This window comes from Taudactylus pleione, unplaced genomic scaffold, assembly GCF_031769625.1.
Source record: "Taudactylus pleione unplaced genomic scaffold, aTauple2 ptg000296l, whole genome shotgun sequence".
In the NCBI taxonomy this organism is placed as follows: domain Eukaryota; kingdom Metazoa; phylum Chordata; class Amphibia; order Anura; family Myobatrachidae; genus Taudactylus; species Taudactylus pleione.
Window position 1 is genome coordinate 21,676,693 of NW_028284698.1, and position 26,890 is coordinate 21,703,582.

Below are 26,890 nucleotides of genomic sequence, written 5' to 3' on the forward strand. Positions count from 1 at the left end.
CTACTTAAGATGTCTTATTTTTTCCTTAGTGCAAATATATTGAAACTAGAGATGAGTGGTTTGGTTTTGCAGAAATCCAACATGCAAACTTTGGGTTTCCGAGCAGAACTGCATCCCGGATGATTCCTTCCCACAAAATGTTAATTTCAAAATGAGGCAAAACAGACACTAGCTACTGTCAGGGGTGCAGAGAGAGGGGGGGCGGGTACTAATTACCCAGGCTTGTTGGAGGGGCCGGGGCCTGGCACCACTCCCCCACTCTTACATCACAGCAGTACAGCACATGCTGCTGTGTGCTGGGCTGCAGTGGGAGACTGCTCTAGGCTGCTAAGAAGCAGCCATAGCAGTCTCCTATGCCTGTGGGGGGAGCTATCAAGCTAATTGCACCCCCCACTGGTTATGAATTGGGCTGAGGGGGCTCACTGTGCCCCCCTCGCCAGTGGGAAGTGCCACTCAGCAGTGCTACAAAACTTTTTTATTTATTTTTTTACCTAAGGGGGCATGGCCACACCGCCCACGATTAGGCCACACCCCCTTTTACCTGGGCCGGCAAGGATCTTGGCGGGCCTGGCTACTGTAGCAGCAATGGCAATCTGCATGCTACTTTCACAGTAACTGTGTTTGTATGTCAGACACTAGCAGCACCTGCAATCCAGTGCAAGCAGGACTTGTGTATGTTTGTTAAAAGTGATCCTGAACTGAGTTGCACTTACAATTGTTTTTCACAAGCAGTGGTGGATTTCACATTAGGCACATGAGGCACATAACAATATATACTGCAATGTAGATACATAGTCTTGTAAACAGTATTGGATATAAGGGGGTCTAAAAAAACTCAAGTCTTTTAAGGAAACTGCATTGTAAAGGGAACAGTTAAGTTCAACTACAGTAGCTTTACTCCTGTCCTAGTGTAAAAATCAATCATGGATCAGTTAGAACAACCCAGTACTAGTGCTGGCAGTCATAGAACTTCTATAACATCTACTTTTAAAGAAAGTCAAGAGGTAAGAAGAAGCTGTAAGAAAGGGCACTTCAAATCTAATCAATTTTTGACAATCTTCAAGAAAACATTACTCTCTTGCTATGAAGGGAAATGTTACTGCCGAAAAATGTAAAATTGCCAACATGCCATACACCACACGCATTGGCAAGGAAAGGATCAGACCATTATATTTCTTTGCGAGTTTTGGTCCTGCTACTGCTTTTTCATGCTTTAGAATGCCTATTTTCTTGTTCTGAGTCTTGATGTGTCACCTCTAAAACAGGCAAATCAGTGTACAAAAAGAACACCAAGGCTGAAGAACAAACTACTGTGTGTTCACAAGAATCCTGAGGAAAGTCTAAAGGTGCCCATACATGGTGCAATGCACCATGTAGGGCGACTGTTGATCCATCAGCAGACAGATTGTGCCGTCACCGCTGGCAATCGTGCGGTTCCAGCAGATCGTATGATATGCCGGCTCCCCCCTCCTTCATCTGAATGGGATCGTACATTGCATACCAGATCAGATGAACATGCAGGAAGACCCGGGGATACAATGTACGATCCTGCGGGAGAGGGCAGCATGATATCAGGTATGATATCGTGCCCATACATATCACAATATAGCACCTACATCGTGCCAATCCGTTGGATCGGCACTTATATTGTGCCATGTATGGGGGCCGTAAGGGTATGAACAAATGCTGTGTTTGAATCTGACATTTCTGACACTGTAATCCCAGAGAACCCTCTTTCCACCATCTCTGCAATTTTAGGATTAGTAGTAGAAAAAGTAATGATGATGATGGTTTAATCATAGAAATTGAGGATGCTACATTGGCAGTGCAACATGATGAGTGGGATAATTGTATATCTGACACTAATGAGGATGTTGATGATGAATGTGTTGGACAAGAACAAATTGACAACATTCAGGAGGATGATGTTGTTTGTATCAGCCACCAGTGCCAGCAGTTCTTGCCAGAGATAAGAAGAAGTGCATTGTCATAGCAAAAAAAAATCCACCTCTTCTGTATGAAATGGTTTTTTTTACCCAAATCCTGACAACATTTATCAAGGCATATGTGCCATTTGTAGTGCCAAAGCAAGTATGATTAGGAATGCTAAATATCTAGGCATCTCTTTTGCACCAATAGCAGTGAATTCATTCAAATTATTTATCAAAATCTGAAATATCATATAAAATTATAACAAGCAATCCTGCATCAGCTACCAGCAGCATGAATAGATATCAGCACATGCAATCTCCACTGCCAATACCTTCATCATCAACCTTTTCAATAATGATAGGAGGTAGTCCTGCATTCATTTTGCAAAGGAAAACTGACTCCTCCCCTAAGTTTCTCAAAAAGAATCATTGCATGCTAGGGCTAGGGCATGCTAGGAAACAAGTGTGACAGCTGCCATCCTGTTGCACAGCAGATCACTGAAGCCACCATGACAGCTATGTTAGCATTACATCTGCATTCAATATCCACCATAAATGCAACTGGTTTTATACAGTTAGTTGAAGTCATGTGTCCTTAACCAAATTCCATCTAGATTCTGTTTTAGAAGAACAGCAATTCCTCACCTGTACTGGAATGTTAAAAAAAAGTTATACTTTGCCTGGAAAATGCCATTTTAACTACAGATATGTGGACAATGGTACTGGTTTAACTAAAGATTATATTACTTTGACAACCCACAGGGTAGGTGTATCACTTTTAGCAGCAGCAACAGTATCTAACACACAATGCCAGCTCATTCACAGGCAGGGTACTCTCTGTATCACTGTCTTCACTAAAAACATACCAGTGTCAATCTGAACATGTACCATGTTTTGCACACATGGTAGACTTAGTGGATCAGAATTTCTTAAACAATTACAAGTCTCTGCAAAAGATACTGGCTGTGGCCTTTAAAATTTCTGGGCTTTTCTGAAATTCAGCAACAGCATGTAGAAGATTGTAGCCAATGCAAGAACAGTTTAATTTCCCAGGCCACCAACTCAAACAAGAAGTAGTAGCACAGGGAAATTCTAACATTTATATGCTTCAGCAACTGGAGGAACAGCAGCAAACCTTCAAAATGTATACATCATGACATAGGGAGAAGGGGTCATGTTACCATAGTGTAGCACACTGGAGAATTCAGACATTTCCAGCCTGAGTTAGGTCATACCCTCAATTAACCTACTGGAAAAGCAGCTAGAGAAGTTGAAGGAAGAGATTAAAATGAAGAGATTCTGCTAAGTATGTTAAAATTGAAGATCAAGTTCTTAATACTCCTTTCAACATGTTCCCGGGTAGCTGACCCTTCAATCGACCAGAAAATTTCCCGAGACTAAAGTCCCGGGAAATTACCCTGCTTATGTCTGAATGGTGCTACCTGGGAATTTACTATTGCTGCTTTCAGTTGGCAGTGCAGACGTTCAGCACTGCTGCTTGCAGTTGGCAGTGCAGAGCGTCCTATAGGACATTCAGTGCTACCCCTCACCACCCCCCGCACCGGTGGCTGTGTCGCTGTAGATCGTGACACAAAGGACCCCAGCCACATGCCGGGGACACCCACCAGCGCTGGAGACCACCAACAGGTCTCTGGCACAGTGGGCCGCCCGCACTCCCGCTGGACCACCAAGGCAGTACATTAACAGAAGGGGTTTTATCGCTTCCCCATTGGAGGGGGGATGGAAAATAGGGGATAAAACTAATAATTTCTAAATAAATAAAATTAACAAAATGGTTGGATTGGGATTGGCCAGCTGCCTTGTGCATTTTGATGACCTCATCAGTGGCAGCTGAGGAGAGGCAGGTAATCTAAAAAACCCTGCTCTTGTCTGAAAGGGGGCTACCTGGGAATTTACCGGGTAGACGATGAAGTGTGAAAGGGGGTCTCGACCAAATACCCGGGATTTTGCACAAGATAATTTCCCGGGTCTGAGCAGGAAATTTCCCGGGTTGTATGTCTGAAAGGGGTATAATTCACTTTGCCAGGACCCGAGGGTTTGCAACATCTTGCATATGGAGCACTACATTTTGGCAACCATTCTTGATACTAGGTTTAAGTTTCATGTAATGTCTTTCTTTCCAACTGAAACATATCTTGAGAGATGCAAAGATATCCATGCAAGCAATTTGTTAGCTCCAGTGGCACATCACACAACATCTTATGCTTCAGTTTCTCCTGCAAATGCTGCTGCCAGGAAAAAACTGACCTTTTCCAAGACCTACTGGTGATAATGATTAGTCAACTCAGTGCACCAGAGTGAAACTTTGTTAAATCTTGTCAAGATTCAAAGAATTGACTACATATATTAACACATCTACATTGCTTCTATATATATATATATATATATATACCTATTGACTGCATCCTGTTCTGATGCCTTTTTTGGACTGTCTTGACAATGACCCTCAGGGGTCGAAAAGTCAACTTATGATACACCTGTTGAATCAATAAAGCCTTCATTTACTCATACTGGTGAGTGCCCTCTTTTGGCCCAAGTAACCTTAACTTTTATATATATATATATATATATATATATATATGTATATATATCTACATATATATATATTATATATATCTAAATGCTTTAATATACAACATTCTAGGACAATTCCATCGTGCACCATTTTTCATTATGTGCTTTGCCAAGATTGTGTGTGTTTGACAGGCAGCATATATTACTGTACTTTACTGGGGTTTGGGCCCTGAATCAAAATTCTATTAATACAAAGCAAAAATCTGACCACATGAAGGCAAGGTTACAAGTCAGCATGTGATCACCACAATGCTTCTTCCTCCCTAGTCTACTCCATCTGTGTCACACCTGTTCATCTGCCCCATCCCTTTAGAATGCAAGTTCTCATGAGCAGAGCTCTCTGCCCTCTTGTGCTTCTCTGTACTTATACTGACATCTGCTCCTCACTCGTGCACCTAACACCTGGTTGCTTATACCCTGTTGCTTATTTGAGTTTCATGATTGTTAATGCAGAAATGTGTGTAAACCATGTCCTTGTATTGTACTTGTTGCTTGTTCACTTATTTGTCTATTTACTTTGTAAGTCGCTGTGGAATTATTGTTGCACCATATAAATAAAGGATAATAATAATAATCATCATAATAATAATAAAAATACTATTAATACTATGCTCCTGTACAATGAGTGTGAATAGTGATGGCAACAGTATGAATACTATATGGCAAATAAAGAAGTCAGTGAATTATCGCAGCCAAACCAAATTTATGGAAATATTATTTATTTAATTAATATAATAGGCACCTTCTGATACTTAGTTACATATTTACTAAAGTACGATGTTGCCCATAGCAATCTATCAGATGCTAATTAATATTTATCTAGAACCTTCTAGAAGATCATAGCTAGAATCTGATTGGTTTCTATGGGTGACATTTCCACTTCTAAAAACCCGCACTTTAGTAAATATACCCCTCAGACTGTCTTTTATATCCCCTGTCATTGATTAATTAAATTATTAATTACATCCACCTCCAATCAACTGTATTGGCTTGAGGCCTGTGATTTGCTGTTTGGAGAAGAGTGTTGGTAATATACTATATTTTCTATTAGGCTTTAATTTTTAGGCTATTAGTTCTGGATTAATGTTGTATTATGTATTAAACTGCCATCCTGTCTGCCACTGCTGTGCCTCTTTGTTTCATAGATGTGCTATATTCCATTATATTATTGTGTCTGTGCCACTACTCTGTCACTTAGTTTAGTTAGCCAATACTCTGCAGCCTTTGGCCAATATAGGTGAAAACAATCATTTGAGCTGTGAGTTGGCCAAAATAAATAAAAATGATTGGAAATGAATGTTATTGATATTAAGAAAACTGTACAACCAAATACAGCTCCAAATTGCATGATTTTAGCTTTTTTTAAATACATTTTTAAAGAAATCAAAAACCAAAACAATTGAGGGTGTTTAAACCAAAACACAACAATGATTTAGAACAAAACCAAATCACTGGGATCTGAGCACATCTCTAATTGAAACAGATTTTGATTAAATAAAAATCTTTATAAACTACAGGTCAATCTACAGTAATCCTACTTTTTTATTTTAGTTCTTAAAAGTTATATATTTATTTGATGCAGTCTTACATCTTTTAATTTTTAGTGCCCACCACAATTACAGAGAGACTATTTAATGGTTCTATCACTTTGTTTGCATTACATTTCAGTCTGCATCCCATTTACTTATGATCCCATCTAGAAATATTCTTATTATTACTACAGCTTTCTTGAACTCTAGGAAAACCATTGGTATAGATGTGTCCCCACACACCCAGTGAATGTGGTAATGTGTAAATATAACCTCCCTCTTCCTGGTACTAATGTTTTTGTTAATTAAGTATTCTACTATAACTATCCTACCTTTTGTTGGCCACAAGTAATATCATTAATATACTGATGCATTAAGCAAAACTGGACCAAAGATTGATCCTTGAGGTGATTCACTTGTTTCCAGACCATCCTCTAAATTTACACCGTTGACTACAGTATCCTCTGTCTCTTGTCCTATAATCCATGGATTCTCAGCATCTGATTTTATGTATTATGGAAAACCATATCAAATGTCCATGCTGCTCTGGATCACTTCATTTATTTAGCAATCAAAAATTATTTTTCTCAAAGGTGATTTCTTTTTCTTTTGGCTAATGTATCTAAAGATAGATTTTAACCAATTGCATTGTGTAGTGGGTGGCTTATGCTCTTCTGCAGGCTAAGCATGAGTCAAAGAAAGTAGTAAGAGGAAGGATTGTAAAGCATTGACTCACTCTGTGCTACCCTCTAGCTATGTAAATGATGTTTTCTATTTGTATACATCCCCTTTACTTGGGGATTGGTTTATTTGTTATTAAGGACAGTTATGACACTTATAACAGCTGTCACTTCCTCAGAAAACGTTAATTGTTTCCACTTTTATGTAACTTTTTCTAACATCTGGCACAAAGCTTTGTTTACATTTAATAAAGTACCTTTTAATTTATTCCATTATTTCTGCTCTCAGTTTATTCATGACCAAATTGTCAAGAGTCAACATTTCTAATATGTGATACTTTGTATTTAGAGTGATTCTATGACTGCAGCCTGCACAATAAAGCATACTGACCACTGGTAACTATCAGGGCCATAACTAAAGGTGTAAGAGTGGTGCCACTGCAAAGAGTGCAGAGTCCTGTGCCTGGCACCATCACTGCCTCACAGTCCCTGTATCTGACTAGCAAGGTGCCTGGAATTACACCCTGCAGCCCAAATTGGTGCTGCAGTACCACCTGCAGCATTCTCTGGACGCTCCAAGCATGCACACTGTAGCTTGTACAGTACCCTGGAGCATCCTGAGGATGCTCTGGAAAGTGCTGTTCTTCCCAGCACTGGTGGCTCTGCCCTCTCAGTATGACATCATGCACTAAGGGAACATAACTGGCACAAAGCACTGAAAAGCTCTGTTACGGCACTGTTCACTATACCCCAAGTTCCCTCCTACAGATACATTTTATATTACATTTGAATTTGTAGAAACTAAATCTAGGATTTCTTGCTTCTGTGTTGGTTGACTATTTTATTAATTAAAAGATACCCCATGCTAGCAATCCAGAATGTCACTACTCCTGATTGATTTAGCTATAGGCAGATTCCCCTCCATGCAAGGCATTTTGAAATCTACCATAATTGTCAACTCTCCTTTCATTTATATATACTATAGATGTAAAATATATTAGATTAACATTAAACATGGCACAATGCCATTCATGCAACATTTAAGGAAACACTGCATCACATAAAGTGCATTTTACAAGCCACCATGTTGAAAATCCCTGAAACACATTTTACTGCCAACAGGGAACTAAATGAACAATGCAGCTTTGCAGCACAGGGCTGGCACTCATCCCTATAAAGACATCAACCCTGAGCTGACATACCTGGGGCTGTGCTTTACTATAATAGAAACCAGGCAAGGCAGCTTAGTGCTAGGATCAAGGGAGTGGCCAGTGTTGCTATTTTTTAATTATTATTTTGTTTCCTCTCTCAGTGCTGCATCTGTGGTCTTTGTAGTGGTAACTGACAATCATCTGCAGCACTCCTCTATTGCACCACGTATGTTGTTTTTTGTAACATGGCTGAAATTTGTACTTTGACAGCAAATGCTGCTGATTAAGGCCCATATTCAATTTGAGGTGAAAAGTCCAGACTTTTGACCTGCTGGACTTTTTTGCCTCCTTCGCACGCGCGTGCCCAATATTCCCCATATTCAATTTCAGAGGACGCGAAAACGAGACACGGCAAAACTTGGAGCGGTGAAAAAAAACAGGAGTTTTCAGGAAAACATCCTTGGACCCCCTAAAATGTCCAGACATGGGGTTCGCTATGGGTGCCCCTGTTTTTGCCTGCTGTTGTGGCAGGTGCATAAATACTGCTTTGAAGAAGGTGATGCAGAAGAGCATTTAGCAATTTTTTTGGGGAAAAATAACTATGCCCATCAAATTTGGGGTGCATGAAAATAATTCCTAAAATGATTTGGAAAAATTCTTCAAAAATGTACCTGCCGCTACTCCCCGTAATGAAGAAAACACCTGCTGCATACTTTGGAACCCCTCTGGATTTATTATTGCTATTTTAGAAGTGTGTTCCCTATTTTATTTTTTTTTACCCTAAAATTAAAGTAAATTTTTTGGGGTGTCCCTATTTTTGTTATACTTTTTTTGACTTATATTAATTTTAGGGGCCATTCCCAATGGTGCAGGCTAATTTTTTTTAAGCCTGCACCCCTAAACCCCAATTCTGCACTTTTTTTTGCCAGCTAAAGGCTGGAGAAAACTTATACCTGTTTTTTTACAAAACCTTTTTGCACTGGTGAAAGTCTTTGTAATTGAATACGGGGAAAATGACAATAGGCGAAAAAGGCGATAAATTATCGCCGATAACGGGTTTTTGCCACAAATTGAATATGAACACCGAATGATTTACCAGCAAACCATGAGGTTATCCATCCATCATAATACTTGTAAGTAAAACTTGTGAGGTTTGATTGTTAACGTTAGCATTGTTAACATCAGGGGTGTAACTCCCAGAGACAATGGAGGCACCTGCCTCCAGGCGCCAAGCCCTGAAGGGGCTCCTCCATCTATAGCATGTACAGCAGCAATAGTGTGATTCACAGAGGAAAATGAGTGTGACTGCTGATCTTCCATTGTAGCTCTGCAGCGACATACCCGCTGCTGCGGCATTGATTAGCTCTGTCCTGGGAGCCCTGCTAACACCTGCAAAAGGGGACAGGAAGGCTCCCATCTGAAACCCCTCAGCCTGTGCTGCAGTAAGCGACAGTGCACCCGTCACTGCTGCTGGACAGTGTGCTGGGACCTGAGACACCTATCCCAGGGACCACCAGTACAGAGATCCACACACTGGTAACCGCCGATTATGCATCACAACAAACGACTGGTCACCAGCATATAGTATGCTGCTGCAGAGGTGGCTGAAGCTCTGTGATTCTGTCTGACACTGACCCACCACCTGGAGCAGTGAAACAAAATTTATATATTAGGTATAATGCTATATGGGCATCTGTGACTGGTTCGGTGCTGCCATGGCTAAAAGCCACAGCGAAAGGCATGTCGGTGTCCTGCTGTATATCTGATGCCTCATGTACAAATTGCGAATACTACATATATATGTTTGTACAGGTTGAGTCTCCCATATCCAAAATGCTTGGGACCAAGGGTATTTTGGATATTGGAATATTCCGTATTTTGGAATAATTGCATACCATATTGAAATGTCTTAGGAATAGGGCCCAAATCTAAACACAGAATGCATTTATGATTCATATACACCTTATACACACAGCCTGAAGTTGTTTATACAATATTTTCAATAATTTTGTTGCTCAAACAAAGTTTGTATAGATACATGAAATTTATTTATATGTCATATACACCTTATTCACACAGCCTATAGGCCATTTTATACTTTAGTTTAATAATTTTGTGCATTAAACAAAGTTTGTGTACATTGAAACCATCAAAAATCAAAGGTTTCACTATCTCAGTCATGCTAAAAATATTCCGTATTTCGGAATATTCCGTATTTCGGAATATTTGGATATGGGAGACCCAACCTGTACCTATGAACTAATGTTAGGAGAGCTATACCTTGGTCTTGACACTGCAAGAAACTGGGGCTTGGTAGCACTAAATCAGCCACAGACTCTCTTATTCATTTATACCTGATATGTAAATTATCATACACCTCTAGGCCCCATTGAATCATCTTCATATATTCTTTCCAGGTGTGATTGCGTGGGTATATTTGTTTTGTGGGGGGGCGCCAAACTCTAAATTGCCTCCGGGCGACTGGAATGAACTTACGCCACTGGTTAACATTAGCCTTATGAATGGATGAAATGTATTGTATGGGCTCTGTGATAGCAGAAAGATCATTAAAAGATAGTTATTACTTGTTATGTTTGTACCAGTGATTTCCTCTATTAATAATATATACAAATCATCATCTTGTCCTTGTCGCCTATAAATTGTTCATATTAAAAAAAAAAAAAACTCTTTCTCTGGTTTCTAGAGTCATCATATACCTTCAAGTCTATCTACTGCATCCTGCATGACAGCCTGTATCTTATTCTTTACATAAAAAGCATGTACACCTCATTTTTAAAAAAAATTCTTCTAAACATAGTTAAACAGTGAATATCTATGGCTCAATCATGATTGTCATTTTATTATGACTCTATAATAGTTACAAGGGCTAAATGATCTCTTGATATGATTGAAATCAGTTCATGGAACTTATTTCCTTAATGGCAAACATTTGTTCATATTAGGGGAGATGTATCAAGCCATGGAGAGAGATAAAGTGGGGTTGTTGCCCACAGCAACCACTCTTCTTCAAATTGTCATTTCAAGGACTGTGCTAGATAAGTGACAGTTAGAAGCTACTTGGTTGCTTTAGGCAATTTCTCCTCTTTATCTCTATCCAAGGCTTGAAACATCGCCCCCATAGTATTTGAAACTTAACTGTATTGCTTTTACTTTCTAATATTAATATTACACATTTCATTATCTTTAGCAGTGCAATGAGATCTACCACCTTTTCAATCACCACCTAACTAGTTTAATAACCAACACTATAAAAACATTTTACATAATGTCTGAACTTGCTGAACTCCATTATCATGAGTGACAAATACAAAAGTATTGTATTATTTTGTGTCACTTTTTTAATTATAATAACAGTTTGTTCTTAAAGGCAAGCATTTAAAAAATTGTTGTACTTTGTTTAGGTCAAGCAGTACTAAGACACATTTTTTTAAACACAACCAACTTTGTAGAGCTACATTTAAGTCAGCCTTAAAGAGATAATACAAGTTTCAGAGATAGGTACAGTCTTGCAAAGAAAAATATGTAGGTACAATCTGAGAAAGTCTATTTAGGATTCATATTATAGGGCTCCCGTAAGTTTATAATTACAATTTTGAAAACTCGTGGGATATACAGTATATATTGATCAGGCCATAACATCCCATTGGGACTTCCTTTTAGGACCCAAAATAAGTAAATATTTGACAGTATCTTTTTTATCCTGATAATTTGGATACATCAAGAGTTTAAATCATGGCAAAATAAGCAATGTGAGTTAATTATTTGAGGCCTATACTTAGTGTATTAATATTGTCCTAGTTTATTCAGAGGTACATTAATGATACTGTACACTGGGTTGAATGTACCATAAGAATTATAAATGTGATAAAATTTTTAATTCTAAAATGAAATATTGATTTTATTTTTTACTTTTTAATGTAACAATATGGGCGAGATGTAATAGGGCTTGAGTTTTGATAAAGTGCGAATATAGAGCTATACTCGCACATTTTCAGAACTCACCCTATGTTCACACTATTACTGTGTGAAATCTAGTAAAAAAACAGACTTGCCTCAGGATAACGAATCTAGCCTGAGCAGGTCCGAATAACACCGAAAGATGCACAGTTAAATAAGATCTGCACACCCTTATGTATGTAAGAAAAAAGTAAACAGTAACAATAAAATAAAATGTCAAAAAAATATGTGAATCCCCTCCCCACAAGAATAAGCAGCCCCTGGCTCTGTAGAGCATGTCCTGGTTCTTAAAATACAGGGAAAAAAATGTGTAGGGGTCCCCAGTATTTTAAAAAACAGCACTGGACTATGCTGAGCCTGTCCAGGTTCTTAAAATACAGAGGAAAAAATGTGTGGGGGTCCATAGTCAAATGCAGGGGGGGTTTCCGTCTGCCTGGAAACCCCCCTCCCCAGTCCACACCATTACCACAATAGAAATAGTAATATAATAGAATTTTAGCTGCATGGTCTTGGAATGGTGCCCACATCTAAAATAAAAACATTCAGCTCAGGCAGGATGGACCTAGTGCCACACCTAATGGCTTACTGTGATCGCTTGTCCTGTATATGCTGAAATTATGACACACAATACACTTTGTATGATGCATATTAAAGCTGGTTAACTGCTAATTATGCCCTCTTCATGGACTGGCCACACTCACTCTAAAATCGAGTATTTGGAAACCCCCCTCTAGAAATCCTGCATTTGCCACTGGGGTCCCCCGAATTTTAAGAACCAACACAAGGCTTAGCTGAGCCAGTCCTGGTTGTGGAAATACAGGAAACAAAATGTGTATGGGTTACCTTGTATTTTCCATAACCAGCACTGGACTCTTTCTAGCGGGGGTGTAATGCCACAACAAGGAGAACCCTTTCACAGGGTCCCCCAGCCAAAGCATTACACCTGACTGCTAGTCAGTCCAGGACAGGTATCCAAGGAGAGGTGGGGACACCCAATAAAGGAGTCCCCCTCTCCAGGGCACCCCAGGCCTGGGCTGATATCCCCTGGCCAGTGATTGCCGGGTTGATTGTCTATAGTGTGTGTAAAAAATAGATGAAGTAAAATTGTCTTTTGCTGGTGAACTACAGGTCCCAGCAAGCCTCCCCCACATGCTGTTACTGAGAGAACCACAAGTACCAGCATGTGGGGCATTACAGGCCCGTTGGTACCTGTAGTTCACCTTCAAAAGAAATATTAAAATAAAGACAAAACACACACACAGTGCAAGTACAGTTATATTGAAACATACATTCACACTCACATTTACTCTTACATTCATGCATATGCACCTAGATTCCCTGTAGCCAATCATGTCCATTTGTCCAAGTCGAAATCCACGGATACCTGTAAAAAAAATTCCATACTCACCTTTTCCTAGCGTAGACCACATCCTCTTCGGTCTATATAGGAATCCACAGGGCTAGAAACAAAATACACGTTCACAAATCCAGTACAGACAAGTGGAAGGTTATGTGTTTACACATACCCTTCCTCCGCGTGAATGACAGGTACCCACATGTCTCCTGTCATTGCAGGAGCCGCCAGCCAATCAGCGGGCACCTCTGTAGGAGCTGCCTGCTGATTGGCTATAAGCAGTCAGGCTGCCTGTAAATCTTTCCCCATAAACTTCAATGGTGAGAAAGATCTGTTGAAGTCTATGGTGGGAGCCTCTACATTGTAGCCTTTAAAGTTAACCGCAAGGTTAATTGAGGTACTGTGTACTTTTTTTTTACAACACAGAAGCCTTCACTGATCTTACTGATCTGTGAAGGCTTTTTTATAACTTGGACCTTTTAATGCTAGTCACATTAAATAGTCAGAGTTTTCATAGGAGAAATTCACTGGTACTCGCATTACGTAATAACTTTTGAACTCACAAGTTCACAGTCTATTACATTTGGTGAGTTTTGAGACAAACTCAGATATTTACATGTGCGAGAATGTCCGAGTTTGTCTCATACAAAAAACTGACACCCTATTACATCTTGCCCTATGTATTTATGTTTTCCTAAATCAGTATCAGTTTTTAATATTTTTAGAGATAAAACGGATTAGGTAGGACTAGAAACTGCTAACTTAGACTTACAAAGCAAGTAGAAAGTTACAACTATATATGTTTTAATTAATAATTTAAAAGGAGAAAAGGAATGACGATGGTAGATACTAAAAACCTGGTTCTCCTGGGTTTCAGGTTCATTATATGCGCTCAAATCACACAAGATCTGCATATATGCACCTACCCAGCATATAAAGGTATCTTAGTATTCATTGTGTTCACATTTTGTTAACTATGCTTGAGTCATTTCTGTTTGAACCGTAGAAGACAGTTGAAATGAATTTAGCACATAACACACACAGTAGCTTAGTATCAGTTGAGTTATAATGTCTGATTTTGTACGCATGTTGAACTATGCCATAATTTCCCAATTTAATATTCTCAGCTGTAAAATGCAAGCAATTTATATTAGTTAGAGGCATACCAAGAATGAATCTGTCATAGTTAAAACTGAAATTATGTTACTTAATTATGCCCTGTGAATAGTGTTTTTAAGATGAAATATAAATTTTGCATAAAACATGTGTCCCACGTTACACTGTATACTTTTCTTAATATCTCTGCAGAAGTCATAATAAGATATCACTCAGTCTTTGTCAGGAACATTATTCTATTTGCTTGCACAAGAGTATATATGTAAAATAATAATAATAATAATAATAATAATAATAATAATAATAATAATAATAATAATAATGATAGTAATATATTTATTAATAGCATTGTCTAATATTAAAAATGTTTCTGTTCCACTCACCATCCTCATGGCCATCTTACCAACCCAATTTCCTTTGCTGGAAGCCCCCAAGAATGTTTTCTTTTTCAACCTCTTCCTGACTGGTAGCAGGCAGAGACTGCAGGCACCACTAATCGAGCAAGGAAGGAACTGGTTCTTGCTAATGGCATGGATCCCTTGGTTGGGTGTCTTGTAGAACTAATAGACTAGTGATGTGTACAGGTACTGTACTTTTTTGTTTGTTTGTTTTTTTCAAAAAAGTACTTTCAATACTAATGGTTGCTGTACTTTTTACATACTGTAGGATTTATGCATATACTTGTTCCCCATTTAGAGTTACATTAACGTAAATCCTATTTATAGTCATTTTCTTCCTCAATATTCTAGGCAGCAGCCATAATACCCAGCTCACATGTAAACAGCAATCAAGTGTAATCCTGTATACATGATCACTACTTGGACACACTCACCAGTATCATAATCACTGATGTTTCCTGCAGAACAGAGACGATTTGGGTATCTATCGAATAGGACTGGCTGAGTGAGCTTCTAGTGAGATGCAATTGAGTATGTTGGACATATTCTGGCTCCATCTAAATGGAGATTTTGGAGGGAAAAATGACCTATTTGATACATCCAATGCAAGGAATGATATATTATTGCAAAGTGGACATCCTCATTAAACATTTTGTTTTTGATACTACAGTAAGCTAATTCTACTCCATAACACATACTTTCCTAACCAGGGGCATCTTAAGAGAGGAGGAGGCCTGTGTGCACTCCCTGTGCAGGGCCCCCTCCTCTCTCCCCAGTGTCTGGCAGTCGACTGACGTGCCTGGCCAGCCACCGGAGCCTTAGTAGACTCTTGGCACTAGAGTGTGCCCGGAGTCTACTGCGCATGCGCAGAACACCCGAAAAATGTCTGTGGCGGCCATTTTCCAGTGTTCTGAGCAGCAATGACATCCGACACGGGACCACCGACAGGTAAGTTTAAAATAATATGGGTGCAGGGTGTGTGGTGCACCCATTATAGATACGCCACTGTTCCTAACTCTTCAATCATTGGTATGATATTCTTGCTTTTACATTCTTTATACAATAGTGTGAGTGAATGACTTGTCTTTTGTTTGTTTAAGACTTTATCCTTGCTTTGTACTGTGTATATATATATATATATTTATATATACAAATTTTGTTTTAGATTTGTTATTTAACCAAACAGCTGTAAAAGCAGAATGAATACTGCTTATGGCAGGAACAGAAAGCAACAGGGATTAAATTTGCAGTAAACTGGTTTTGCAGTATAAAAATTTTATTTATTGTAATTATATAAATTACTATTAACAATAGTAATAAAGATTTAAAATTGATCACCTTTGAATGTGTTCAACATTGCATGAAATGAAAATATAACCTTTTTTGTTATTTGGTATTAAGCCAAATGCATTTTGATTGTACTGAATGTTTATGCAAAAAGACATACAATGCATAACATGTTACAATTATACTACAGATGAACAGGAAAAAGTGCCATCTTGCATACTTTAAAAAAATACATTACAGTATGTAGCTCATTAAATAATAAAAGTATTAAAATAATAACAACAATAATAATAATTATTATTATTAGTAGTAGTAGTAGTAGTAATACTAATACACATCAGTTTTTATTCTCTGCTTTAGATTTCACATGAATAATCTGCAAAATATATTAAAATAAATTTGACTAATGCAAGTGACAATTTGCAGAACACAACCCATTTTTTTATTAACAAATATAAAATGTAGTTTAAATATTTTGAGGTAATTTCATAGTTGGAAGCTATACCCCCAAAATGTGATAACTCAATGCACCCTTTCAAATTACATAGGCATTTAATTTTATAAAACACAAATGTCCTCATTTCTACTCCAGGATTCTTTTTATACATTAATCATCATTAGTTTTATTTTGAAACCTTTCAAACACCAATTTTCCTGTCCATAGAAACAAAACTAACAATTATGTTTGGCTTTCTCATTTCAATGTTCATCTTTTTAATTTTTTCAGAGATGGAATACTGTGAGTCTCCACACATTTTATGCTCTGGCTACCAGACCAATCTACACAATGTTGCACAGCATAACTACCCACTAGAGATGGGTTCTGATGCGGATACGGAGACTGAAGGAGCAACTTCACCAGAACATGCCCTCAGGATGTGGATGAGAGAGATTAAATCAGAGCACAGTTCCTGCTTGTCAAGTAGAGCCAACTCTGCACTGTCGCTAACTGACACTGACCATGAGAGGAAGTCTGATGGGGAGAATGGTAATACACCTAATATAAATTATAATATGTAATCTAAATATGATAGAAATACAATAAATAACTACTTATTTTTTACAGCCCAGAATAGCACCCTACATACAATGTTGTCAGTTAGACAGTTTAGTTGGAGTTACTATCCCTTGACAAATTATTTATGAAAATTTACTGAAAAACATACATTTTTTACTTGCCTGATAATTACGTAAAAATTAGTACAGTACTCATTTATTGTACATTCATTACACCACATAAGTGCAAATCATTGGCATAGTGATTTTATGTGTACTTATGTATGTCATGTATTTACTTTTGAAATCACTATATTTTCTAGTGCCAGATAATAATCTGACTCCTCATTGTATTACTATGTTTCAGTAGACTGCCACTCAGTAACCATGATTGTATTGTAGTGTGACACCTAGCAATAAACTGCAATGATGCTGTATCAAAAGTACTGTTTAGGAAAGCTCTATTGTTCAAGGTGGCACTGAACAGCAAATACAGATTTTCATTAGGGGACTTTTTATTAGATTAAGCACTTAACATTACAGATCATTAAGAAGAAATAGTTTTGATTTACCATTCATTTCTCTAGAAACTTTAGCTAATATGAAACAAGAATGAAAGAAAGAAAAAAGGAGTAGTGACACTTTTCTACTTGCACATGCTAGAAGATGATATCTGCAAAACCAAAGTAACTGAGACTGGATTAGAGGGTGTGTGACTATGAGATTAGCAGCAACTATAACATTAATTAATGTATTTACCAAAAGTCATAAAGTTTAAGCTGTAAAGTTGGTACAATTGCAGTCTGGAGCAGTGTCTCCATTTATTATTTTCCAGTCATTCCAAAAATGTATTTTCCTGTGATATTTGCTAGTTTCCTATGGTGTAAGTATATGAAATATATATTATATAGTCAATCAGTTACTGTCGACCCTATTTTTCTAATTAGTAGGTCAACCACTGTGAAATAAGATTTTCATATTTTATATTGCTTATTTAAAATAAAAATGTTCTGTCTATTTACAACAAACTATCCATAGTATCCATCTCCTTGTTCCCATTTATTGGCCTTGGCTTAATTCTTTTAACATGAAGAAGAAAGGTTTAGCTGCAATTCCAGTCATAAAAAATAGACATTTTTATTTTAACTAAATGACACTTTGAAGTAATAAAGTGATAGAAGACATGGCTTGATTTATGGAAATGAACAAATAAAGGTAATTACTACTCATCCAGAATATCATCTTCATGCAAGGGTGCAGCGTCACAATGTAAGGAAAATGGTTGGAGGCAAGTGGGAATTCACAGACTTAGGGGTAAATGTAATAGGGTCCAAATTTTCCATGCGGGACTAACTCAGACCTTCTCGTATATTTACAGGTCTGAGTTTGTCCTAAACTCACCAAATGTAATAGCCTGCGAACTTGTGAATTCGAGGCTATTACATTATTTGAATATATGCAAGTATTTACCTATGTAAACTCTGATCTATTAATGTGACTAACATTAAAAGGTCCGAGGTATACAGAAGCCTTCACAGATCAGCGAGATCCATGAAGGCTTCTGTGTGTAAAAAAATAGTAACATTCTTTTTTTTTTTAAATGACATGTGTGTCCCCAAAAGCATAACCAGCACTGGGCTCTGTTGAGTCTGTCCAGGTTCTTAAAATACAAGGGAAAAAATGTGTAGGGTTCCCATGTATTTTAAGAACAGCACAAGGCTCTGCTGAGCCATTCCTGTTTGTGGAAATACATGGGACAACATGAGTAGGGGTTCCCTGTATTTTCCATAACCACCATTGGACTCTTTCTAACAGGGGTGTAATGCAACAGCTGGGGAATCCTTTCACCGGTTCTTCTGGCCAGAGCATTACACCTGCCTACTAGTCAGACCAGGCCTATGGCCTATGATGGTAACCACAAGGTTAATTAAGGTGAAACTTTATTGGGGGGGTCCCCACCTCCCTAAAGATCTCTGGGCCTGGGCTGACTAGTAGTTAGGTGTAATGTTTTGGCCAGGGCACTCGGTGAAAGGTTCCCTGACTGTGGCATTACACCCCTGCTAGAAAAAGTCTGGTGCTGGTTATGGAAAATACAGGGGATCCCTACTCACTTTGCCTCCAGTATTTTCACAACCAGGACCTGCTCAGCAGCCTTGTGCTGGTTCACAAAATACAGGGGAACCCTACACATTTTTTCCCCTGTATTTTAATACCCAGGACAGGCTCAACAGAGCCCAGTGCTGGTTCTTAAATTACAGAGGACCTATGCATTTTTCCCTATTTTAAGAACCAAAACAGGCTCAACAGAGCTTGAGGCTGGTTATGTTTATGTGGGAGAGGAGGAATGCATGTAATTTGTTATTTTTTTATTTTTAATGTTTATTTATTTTTTTAAAACACAGAAACATGCACGGATTTCATGGATCTGTGCATCTTTCTGTGTAACTTGGACCTGCTCCGGCTACACTCGCTATACTGAAGCAGGTCTGTTTGCTCACAAGTTAAGTCAGTAATAGTGTGCAAATAAAAACATGTGCACTCTATTACATTGCCCGACTTGTATACTCACAATTTCAAAACATCTGGATGTGTGTTTTGCCATTGCGAGTTGCGGAGTTGAAGAACACTTTAGCTTTGGATAAAATATAATAATATTTTATTGAGGAAACATGTGAGTTTGCATGTTCTTACACCCTATTACATAGGGTGAGTAAAGTGTGGGCATAACTCTACACTCACTCATTTTCCAAACTCGGACTCTATTACATTTACCCCCATGTGAATCAAAAGTTAATTCAGTACATCCAACTTGTTAAACTGTTATAGACCTTTTATTTCACACACAACCACAATCCTTGCCTGTCAAAAGACTGTTACTGTTTCAGGAGTATGCTATGGAGTTTTATACATTTTGACTTAAATATTCAATTAGGAGCTCAAAATTAGAATCTTACACACTGATAGAACCCTAATACATATTTAACTGTCAGAATTGCAGTTAAATATAGAATAAGATTTGTTCTAATGTATATTATTTTTATAAATGTTTTCATTTCTTTAATGCAAACTACAATATTTACAAACACAGAAGTTTATATTTGCAATAATAACAAACATATAATTTATTAATGACTGAATTTTAAGTCATTATTGGTAAACTTACAAAAATAAGTAAATTTAAAAGAGTAATTTTTTTGGAGAATGTTTTCTCCATGTTTAAGTAATTTATGAGTCAATTACAATTTTTGACTTGAAAAAAAATAACTTGAAAATTAATAACTATATCCCTATTGCACTTCTAATCATGCTTATGCCCAATATTTAGAAAGGCAATGTTCTTACTAGCTGTGTCCAGCTAGTAAAAATATTGCCCTTTTAAATATCGGGCATAAACATGATCAGACGGGCCGGGTTTTACAACTCGAAGATTCGTAAATAACCCCCTAATTGTTTAAGGAGAGTTATCATAAATCATACACATGTTCAGTTGAACTACAGTATTGACAGCTTAATATTGGGAATTAAGGTAGTAGTGACACAATGATATGAACAAATGAACATATATTAGTCACATTGTAAAACAATAACTGGCGGTTACAGAATAAATTATTATTTTTAAATCACAGTATTTAACTTTCTGAATAACACACTTTCTTTTTCTATACTTTATTCAAAAAAATATTTTGCCTAATTTTGGATTCTCTCTAGATTAGATACATGTTTTTAATTTTTACTGTAATAAACATTATACTATTTAAATTGTGCACGTAGTAATTATAGAACAGTCTCAATAGTGCATTATGAAATAAGCTCTCCATTTGTTCTATTTTTCTATATGAATAAATTGTTTTCTGGAGCTTATGGTAGCACCCAGGTATAGCAAATGAATATGCATCTAAACATACAATAACTTGGATAAGAAATACTGATTACTTTACTATTATAGATATTGGATTTGTATGAGGTGACAACTCTCCCTGTGTGACAAAATTAATAATTGCACAGTACATTTGCTCTGATAAGAATTCTATCAGTGTCGATGTGCTGAATTTTGACATGTCAATGTCGACGTTATTAACAAATCATTATGTTCAATATCAACTTAACAACCATCAAATGTACACATAATGTACCAAAGTCTAGAAATGATACTAAGATTTTAACTACTGCCCATTATAACATGGAAGGTGCCAACATGTGTTGGTTATTAACTGATTCTGACTGTTAATTATGTGCATTTAAGTTTCAGAAGATAACATATTTTTTTAAGTTATGTTGAAGTTTGATTAATAAATGTGAAAATACAGTATTTCCACCTTGGATGCATGTGTTAAACAGATTCTATGAATGCTATTTATAGTCGATTATGGAAGAAATAAGACAATATTGTGTACATTAAACATTACAAAAGACATGAATATATGAACGATACAAGACATATTTAATGTGTTTCCATAGAAACTAGTAGGAGATAAGAAAATTATTATTTTTATGCTATACATAAGATTAAAATGTATAATGTGTGAACTGCAACAATATGCCTGCCAATCATTCTTCTGGCATGCTATAGCATGCACCTCTGCATAATTTTTTATATTTATAGAAACATGGTCATGGCAAACTCACTTATGATGTTTTTTTTGTACTTATACGTATTCATTTATTAAAATGATTTTATCTACTGCCTACAGTATATGAATAGCATGAGTATGATATTTATGATTTCTTCCTTTGCGATATTTTTATACTACATTATAATGTGCTCTTTTTTAAGGGGATAAAAAAACAAGCAAATGTAAAAGAATCACCTAACATCTCCAGCACACATTCAATTGGTGGAATATAGTGGTCTCCTACCATTATACTATTTTAAAGGGTGATCCAACAGGATCTTAAATTGGCTAGTTATCAGTCTGTATAAGAAAACTAGAGTTACATTTACATTTCACCCATTTGTGCCTCATTTGCATTATTTCTAGAGATGTGTGGCTTGGTTTTACAAACAGACACCCCCGAACTTAGGGGTTCCAAGTCAAATTGTGTCCCAGTTCGCAATCACTTTGGGGTTCCAAATGGAACCAAATCGTGCTTTGGGTCTGCTGTCAGTTTGGAATCGGACTTAAAAACCAAACCCGGATTTAGGTTTGCATGTTAACAAGTTCAAATTACATGATTTTATTAAAAAATTTTATTGATTTTTAAGGAATCCAAAACTGAACCAAAATCAAATCTGATCCAAAATACTTGAGGGTGGTTTTTGCCAAAACCAAAACCCAATGAGGAATTACAACCAAAACTAGAACACGGGGGTCCACGCACATCTCTAATTATTTGCAACCAGAGTACTTTTGCAGTTCCATTTCACATAACACAACAAATTTTCTTCCCCCATTGCTAATCCCACCTTCACAATATTCTTTACCCATTCAAAGTCTACCATTTTATAGCTTCTGTTCAATATTATGCCTTATTTATAACTATTTTTGCATTTATGCTTCTTGAAAGTCCTGTATCTTTACATTTGCTTGTTTTGTTCTTTGTCTTTTCTTTTTTTTGTGCTTTGACTGTTGGTCAACTTCATCTTTATACTTTGCTGTATTTCCACGATATACAGCACTTTAGAATGTTTTTGTGCCTCATAATATTAATTGCCAGATCATATGTATATTTGTATCTATTACATAAGTTTCAAATTAAGTTCTAATGTCTAACTAACTTACAGTGGCTATTAAAAATATTTACCTCATTGAAATTATATTACACTATGAAATTAAAATGGATTTGTTGGACATTTTTACTACTGAGTCGCGCAAAATTCTCCACAATTTCAAATTAAAAAAAAAACTGAGAGGATATGTCTTGGATTGCAAATAGTTCTGGTAGCAAAAATAAAGAATTCCATGAGACCCTATTCCTTTAGGCACCATTTTGCTTGATCACCCTAATAAACAATGAGAACTGGATCATTGTGATAGAGCACTACACCACCCTCTCAGTTTGGGAAGTTGCCAAGAGATGTTATTGCTATAATGGCTGCAGTGTGACCTAAAGGCCATTTTCTGTTCAGAGAGGAAATTTATTTCCAGACTTACATCACTTTCCACTTTAATGAGGAGACAAACACTGGGACTTGTGACTGACGTTCTATGCATCCTCCAGATTATATATCGATGGTACCTTTTCAAATTGTTCCCAAATGGGAGCATTTTACTCCTTGCATTGTGTTCTTAAATGGGAAAAAGGGATATAACCCCAATCAATCCTGGTGTTCCCATTGGGAACAATGTTTTTTTAAATGAAAATGCCTCTTGAAATCAAATATGTTCTTGTTTTGTATCATGTACGAAGCAACAACGTCGTTATAAATAAAAAACTCAGGCAAAAATGGGTTAATGGAATCTATTGGTACAGTTGTTTAATTTTAAGACATTAAAGAGAAGAAATAGCCATGAAAATCACCCAGAGCCAATATAGTGATAAGTGTAGAAAACTTGATTTGATGTTTAAATGTAAACTGAAGCACAGGGATCACTAGTTCTACCATATAGATACCTATTGAGTCATTCACCAGGATTATTGATCTGTTTACTAGTATACTACTCAAATTTATACAATGAAAAAAGAAACACAGATCAAAACTACTGCCTCTTATATTAGATCATTCCTACCCTCAAATTCACTGTCTACTCTATAATGTAATCAGTCTTTTCAAATTACAACTGAAGTGACCCAGGACTAGTTGAAGAAATAGGCTGAAATATAAAATTCCCTAAAGTCCCTGGACCTATTTCTTACATGCAACTCATCCTACACCTCATCACACTTGGAGATTGTTTACTCTCTCAACCAATTACCAATCACATCACACACTGATCTGCTTAAGGTCAATATACAGTAGTATCTAAACTAGGTAATGTATTTCTCCTGTGTAGTAATTATTAGCCCAAGGCCATCTCATTAATCAACAATGATGTTAAAATAGAAGTGAGCAGCGTGCTCATGAACATATAAGAAAGTGGTCTGCTGTATGGAGCTCTATTGTTTGGCCAAAGGAACAACCTAATTAATTTTCTACGATACCTCTTTCTGCAGAGAAGCTCTAGATTTTATATTGAATATGTGTTGTTATTCCTGAAGGCAATATAAGTGCAATGGCTTTCTTATAATAGTGTACAAAGTTTGCAATCATTTCAGATTATTTTTAGCACTTTTCATTTTAGATCAAACATAACAGAAGACCTGTGAGATCTGTATTCTGTTATACCTAAAATGTGCTGCTAAGGTTAGAATATCTAAGACTAGTTGAACCACATTTTATATCAAACAATACTATACTATGTATATCTCTTTTGAAGAATAACTGAACACTGGTGAGAATATCACAACTTTGATATTGATTTTAAATTCTTCCTTTCACTCAACAAAGGTGAGAATATATTTATTTCTACTGGGTTTGAAGTATAACCAGTACACCCTGCACTGTATAGTTTTCTTTATAATCACATGGCAAATAATCCGTGATGATCAAAAACACACAAAGATGGAATAAATTTGCCTCTATTGAATTAAATAGAATTAAATTATGGTTCTTCACAAGGCATTGTGTCATCTAGAGAACAAAGATTCTTACGCTAGATTGTTGTTTGTAGACCACAGTTCTGCTTTCAACACTGTAGTACCATCTTTACTTATTGCTAAACTCCAAGCAATTGGTTTTGATGTGCCTATCTATAATTGGTTGTTGGATTTCCTGACTGACCGTTCGCAGTCGGTTAGGTTGGGAGATCTACTTTCATCTCCAATTGTTGTGAATACAGGAGTACCTCAAGGTTGCATCTTAAGTCCCTTCCTATACTCCTTGTAGACATCAGATTGTGTCTCTAGTTCTGAATCAAATCTCATCGTGAAATTTCCTGATGATACCACGATTGTGGGTTTGATCACTAATGAGGATGAGGATAGTTATAGAGCGGAGGCAGATCAACTTGTTAGGTGGGGAGAGGACAATAAGTTGCTGTTAAATAGTAAGAAAACTAAAGAGGTGGTGGTAGATTTTAGGAGGTCCAGGAAAAGTGCTCCCTGTCCCTTATTTTTGAATGGTGTTGAAGTGGAGAGGGATGGTGGTTTTAAGTTCCTGGTATTAATTTTTCGAAGGACTTGTCATGGTCGTCGCATATTTCTTCAGTGGTGGGAAAGGCTCAGCAATGCCAGTATTTTCTTAGGAAGCTAAAAGCAAGTGGATTATCTAGGCCATTATTTGTGATTTTTTATTGTGATATAATTGAGAGCCTTTTGACTTATTCTATCATTGTTTGGTATGGGAATTCCAAGTGTTTGGATCACAGATCATTGACTTGGGTGATTAGGGCAGCTGAAAGAATTATTGGTCAGTCTTTACCTTGGCTAGAAGACATTTATATTAAAGGTGTGCTTCGAAAGCAAATAAGATTGTCGCCGATCATAGCCACACATGTCATTCTCTGTTCTCTCTTTTGCCTTCTGGTAAGCGTTTTAGATGTCTTAGGTGTTGCACTAGCAGGATGCAGAATAGCTTCTTCCCTGCTGCAATAGATAGTTTACATTTTTAATTGTTTTATGTAATCTATTAATTGTGAGTATCTTGCATTACATTTTTGCTGATGCATTTATGTGGATGTGACAATAAATTGATTTGATTTGATTTGAAATTAGGTTAGCAGCATATTTACTGTTTTAAGAATCAGTTGTTAAAAAACAATACACATATTATTTTATTTATTTTCATTTGGTCCATTTTGCTAAATATACATTTTGTTGGAAGACACAGTAACCTTCTTAATCCCTAGGAGATACAAACTTGGACTGTTATGTTCAAAATGAATTGTTCCTTAATTGTGTGGTGCTGTTATATCTACAGCACAACCTTCCTATAAAGCACTGATTTGTGAAGTACTCAGTTTATTGTTTTCCCGTGGCCAGTCTTTCCATCTTTGCCATTGAGTACTGTAACTATGAGTTGCTATAAGTTTCTTGATGACCTCACTAGCAAGTTCTCAGATGTTTAGTTTTGAAGGACAGTTTCATTTTGACCAGTTTAGAGTTGATCCAAAGTTGATCCATATTTTGTCTTTATGATGATCTTGACAGTACTATGGGGGACTGTTATGGTTATAGTCCAATCAGTCCTAAAAACTGAATTTGCTTTAGATAACATGGTTTCAGCAAATCACTGCATGCAAGCAAATATGAAGTTAATATATTTTAATTTTTGCCATGGTGTCACAAAAGAAGCATTCAATTTCTGTTTAATGCTCAATTAAGATGCCAACATATCCTAAAATATTGTGATATTCCTTTGGGTTGAAAAACCATCTGGTGTCTCTTCAAGTTTCAACTACAGTATAATCTTTATGGTAAATATACTTTCTGCGATTCATGTCTGAGGAGACCTCTGTTTATATTTGTAAGCAATATAATTAACAACATAATCAATGTGAACCTATATACATAATGGGCCTCAGCAGGACAGATCTCTTTTCATGGGTGCATTGGCAAGTTTTTGCATAATTTATACTTTTTTGTGTATTTCTGTCCTATTCTGAATTTCATATAACTTGGCCAAATCCATATTTCCATGAAATTGGGATTTGGAGGTGGGAACTGGGTGGTGACAATGCGATCACACATAGCCACCATGACTTGTGGGAGTATCATGAAAGTATTAAATGCATGGTAGTGGAAAATTACTTATTGCCCTAACTTTGCTATGTTCTATATGAAAGTTATAATAATTATAAGATATATAACTAAAGTTTTTTGGACATAGGGCAATAAAATTGGCAGTAGAAAAGCTTAAGAATGAAAATGAAAATTCTTGAGACTTCCCCAGAGAACAG

At 36.8% G+C, this 26,890-nt stretch overlaps 1 protein-coding gene across 3 annotated transcripts in view; it reads left to right on the plus strand.

The window, feature by feature from the left end:
* LOC148511753 (teneurin-1) overlaps window positions 1-26,890 on the plus strand; it is a 658,333-nt gene that overhangs the window by 44,194 nt on the left and 587,249 nt on the right. For all 3 annotated transcript variants that reach the window (XM_088482875.1, XM_088482876.1, XM_088482877.1), the window contains exon 2: window positions 16,747-17,007. In XM_088482875.1, the coding sequence (XP_088339001.1) occupies window positions 16,747-17,007 (261 nt within the window). The remainder of the gene's footprint in view (window positions 1-16,746; window positions 17,008-26,890) is intronic.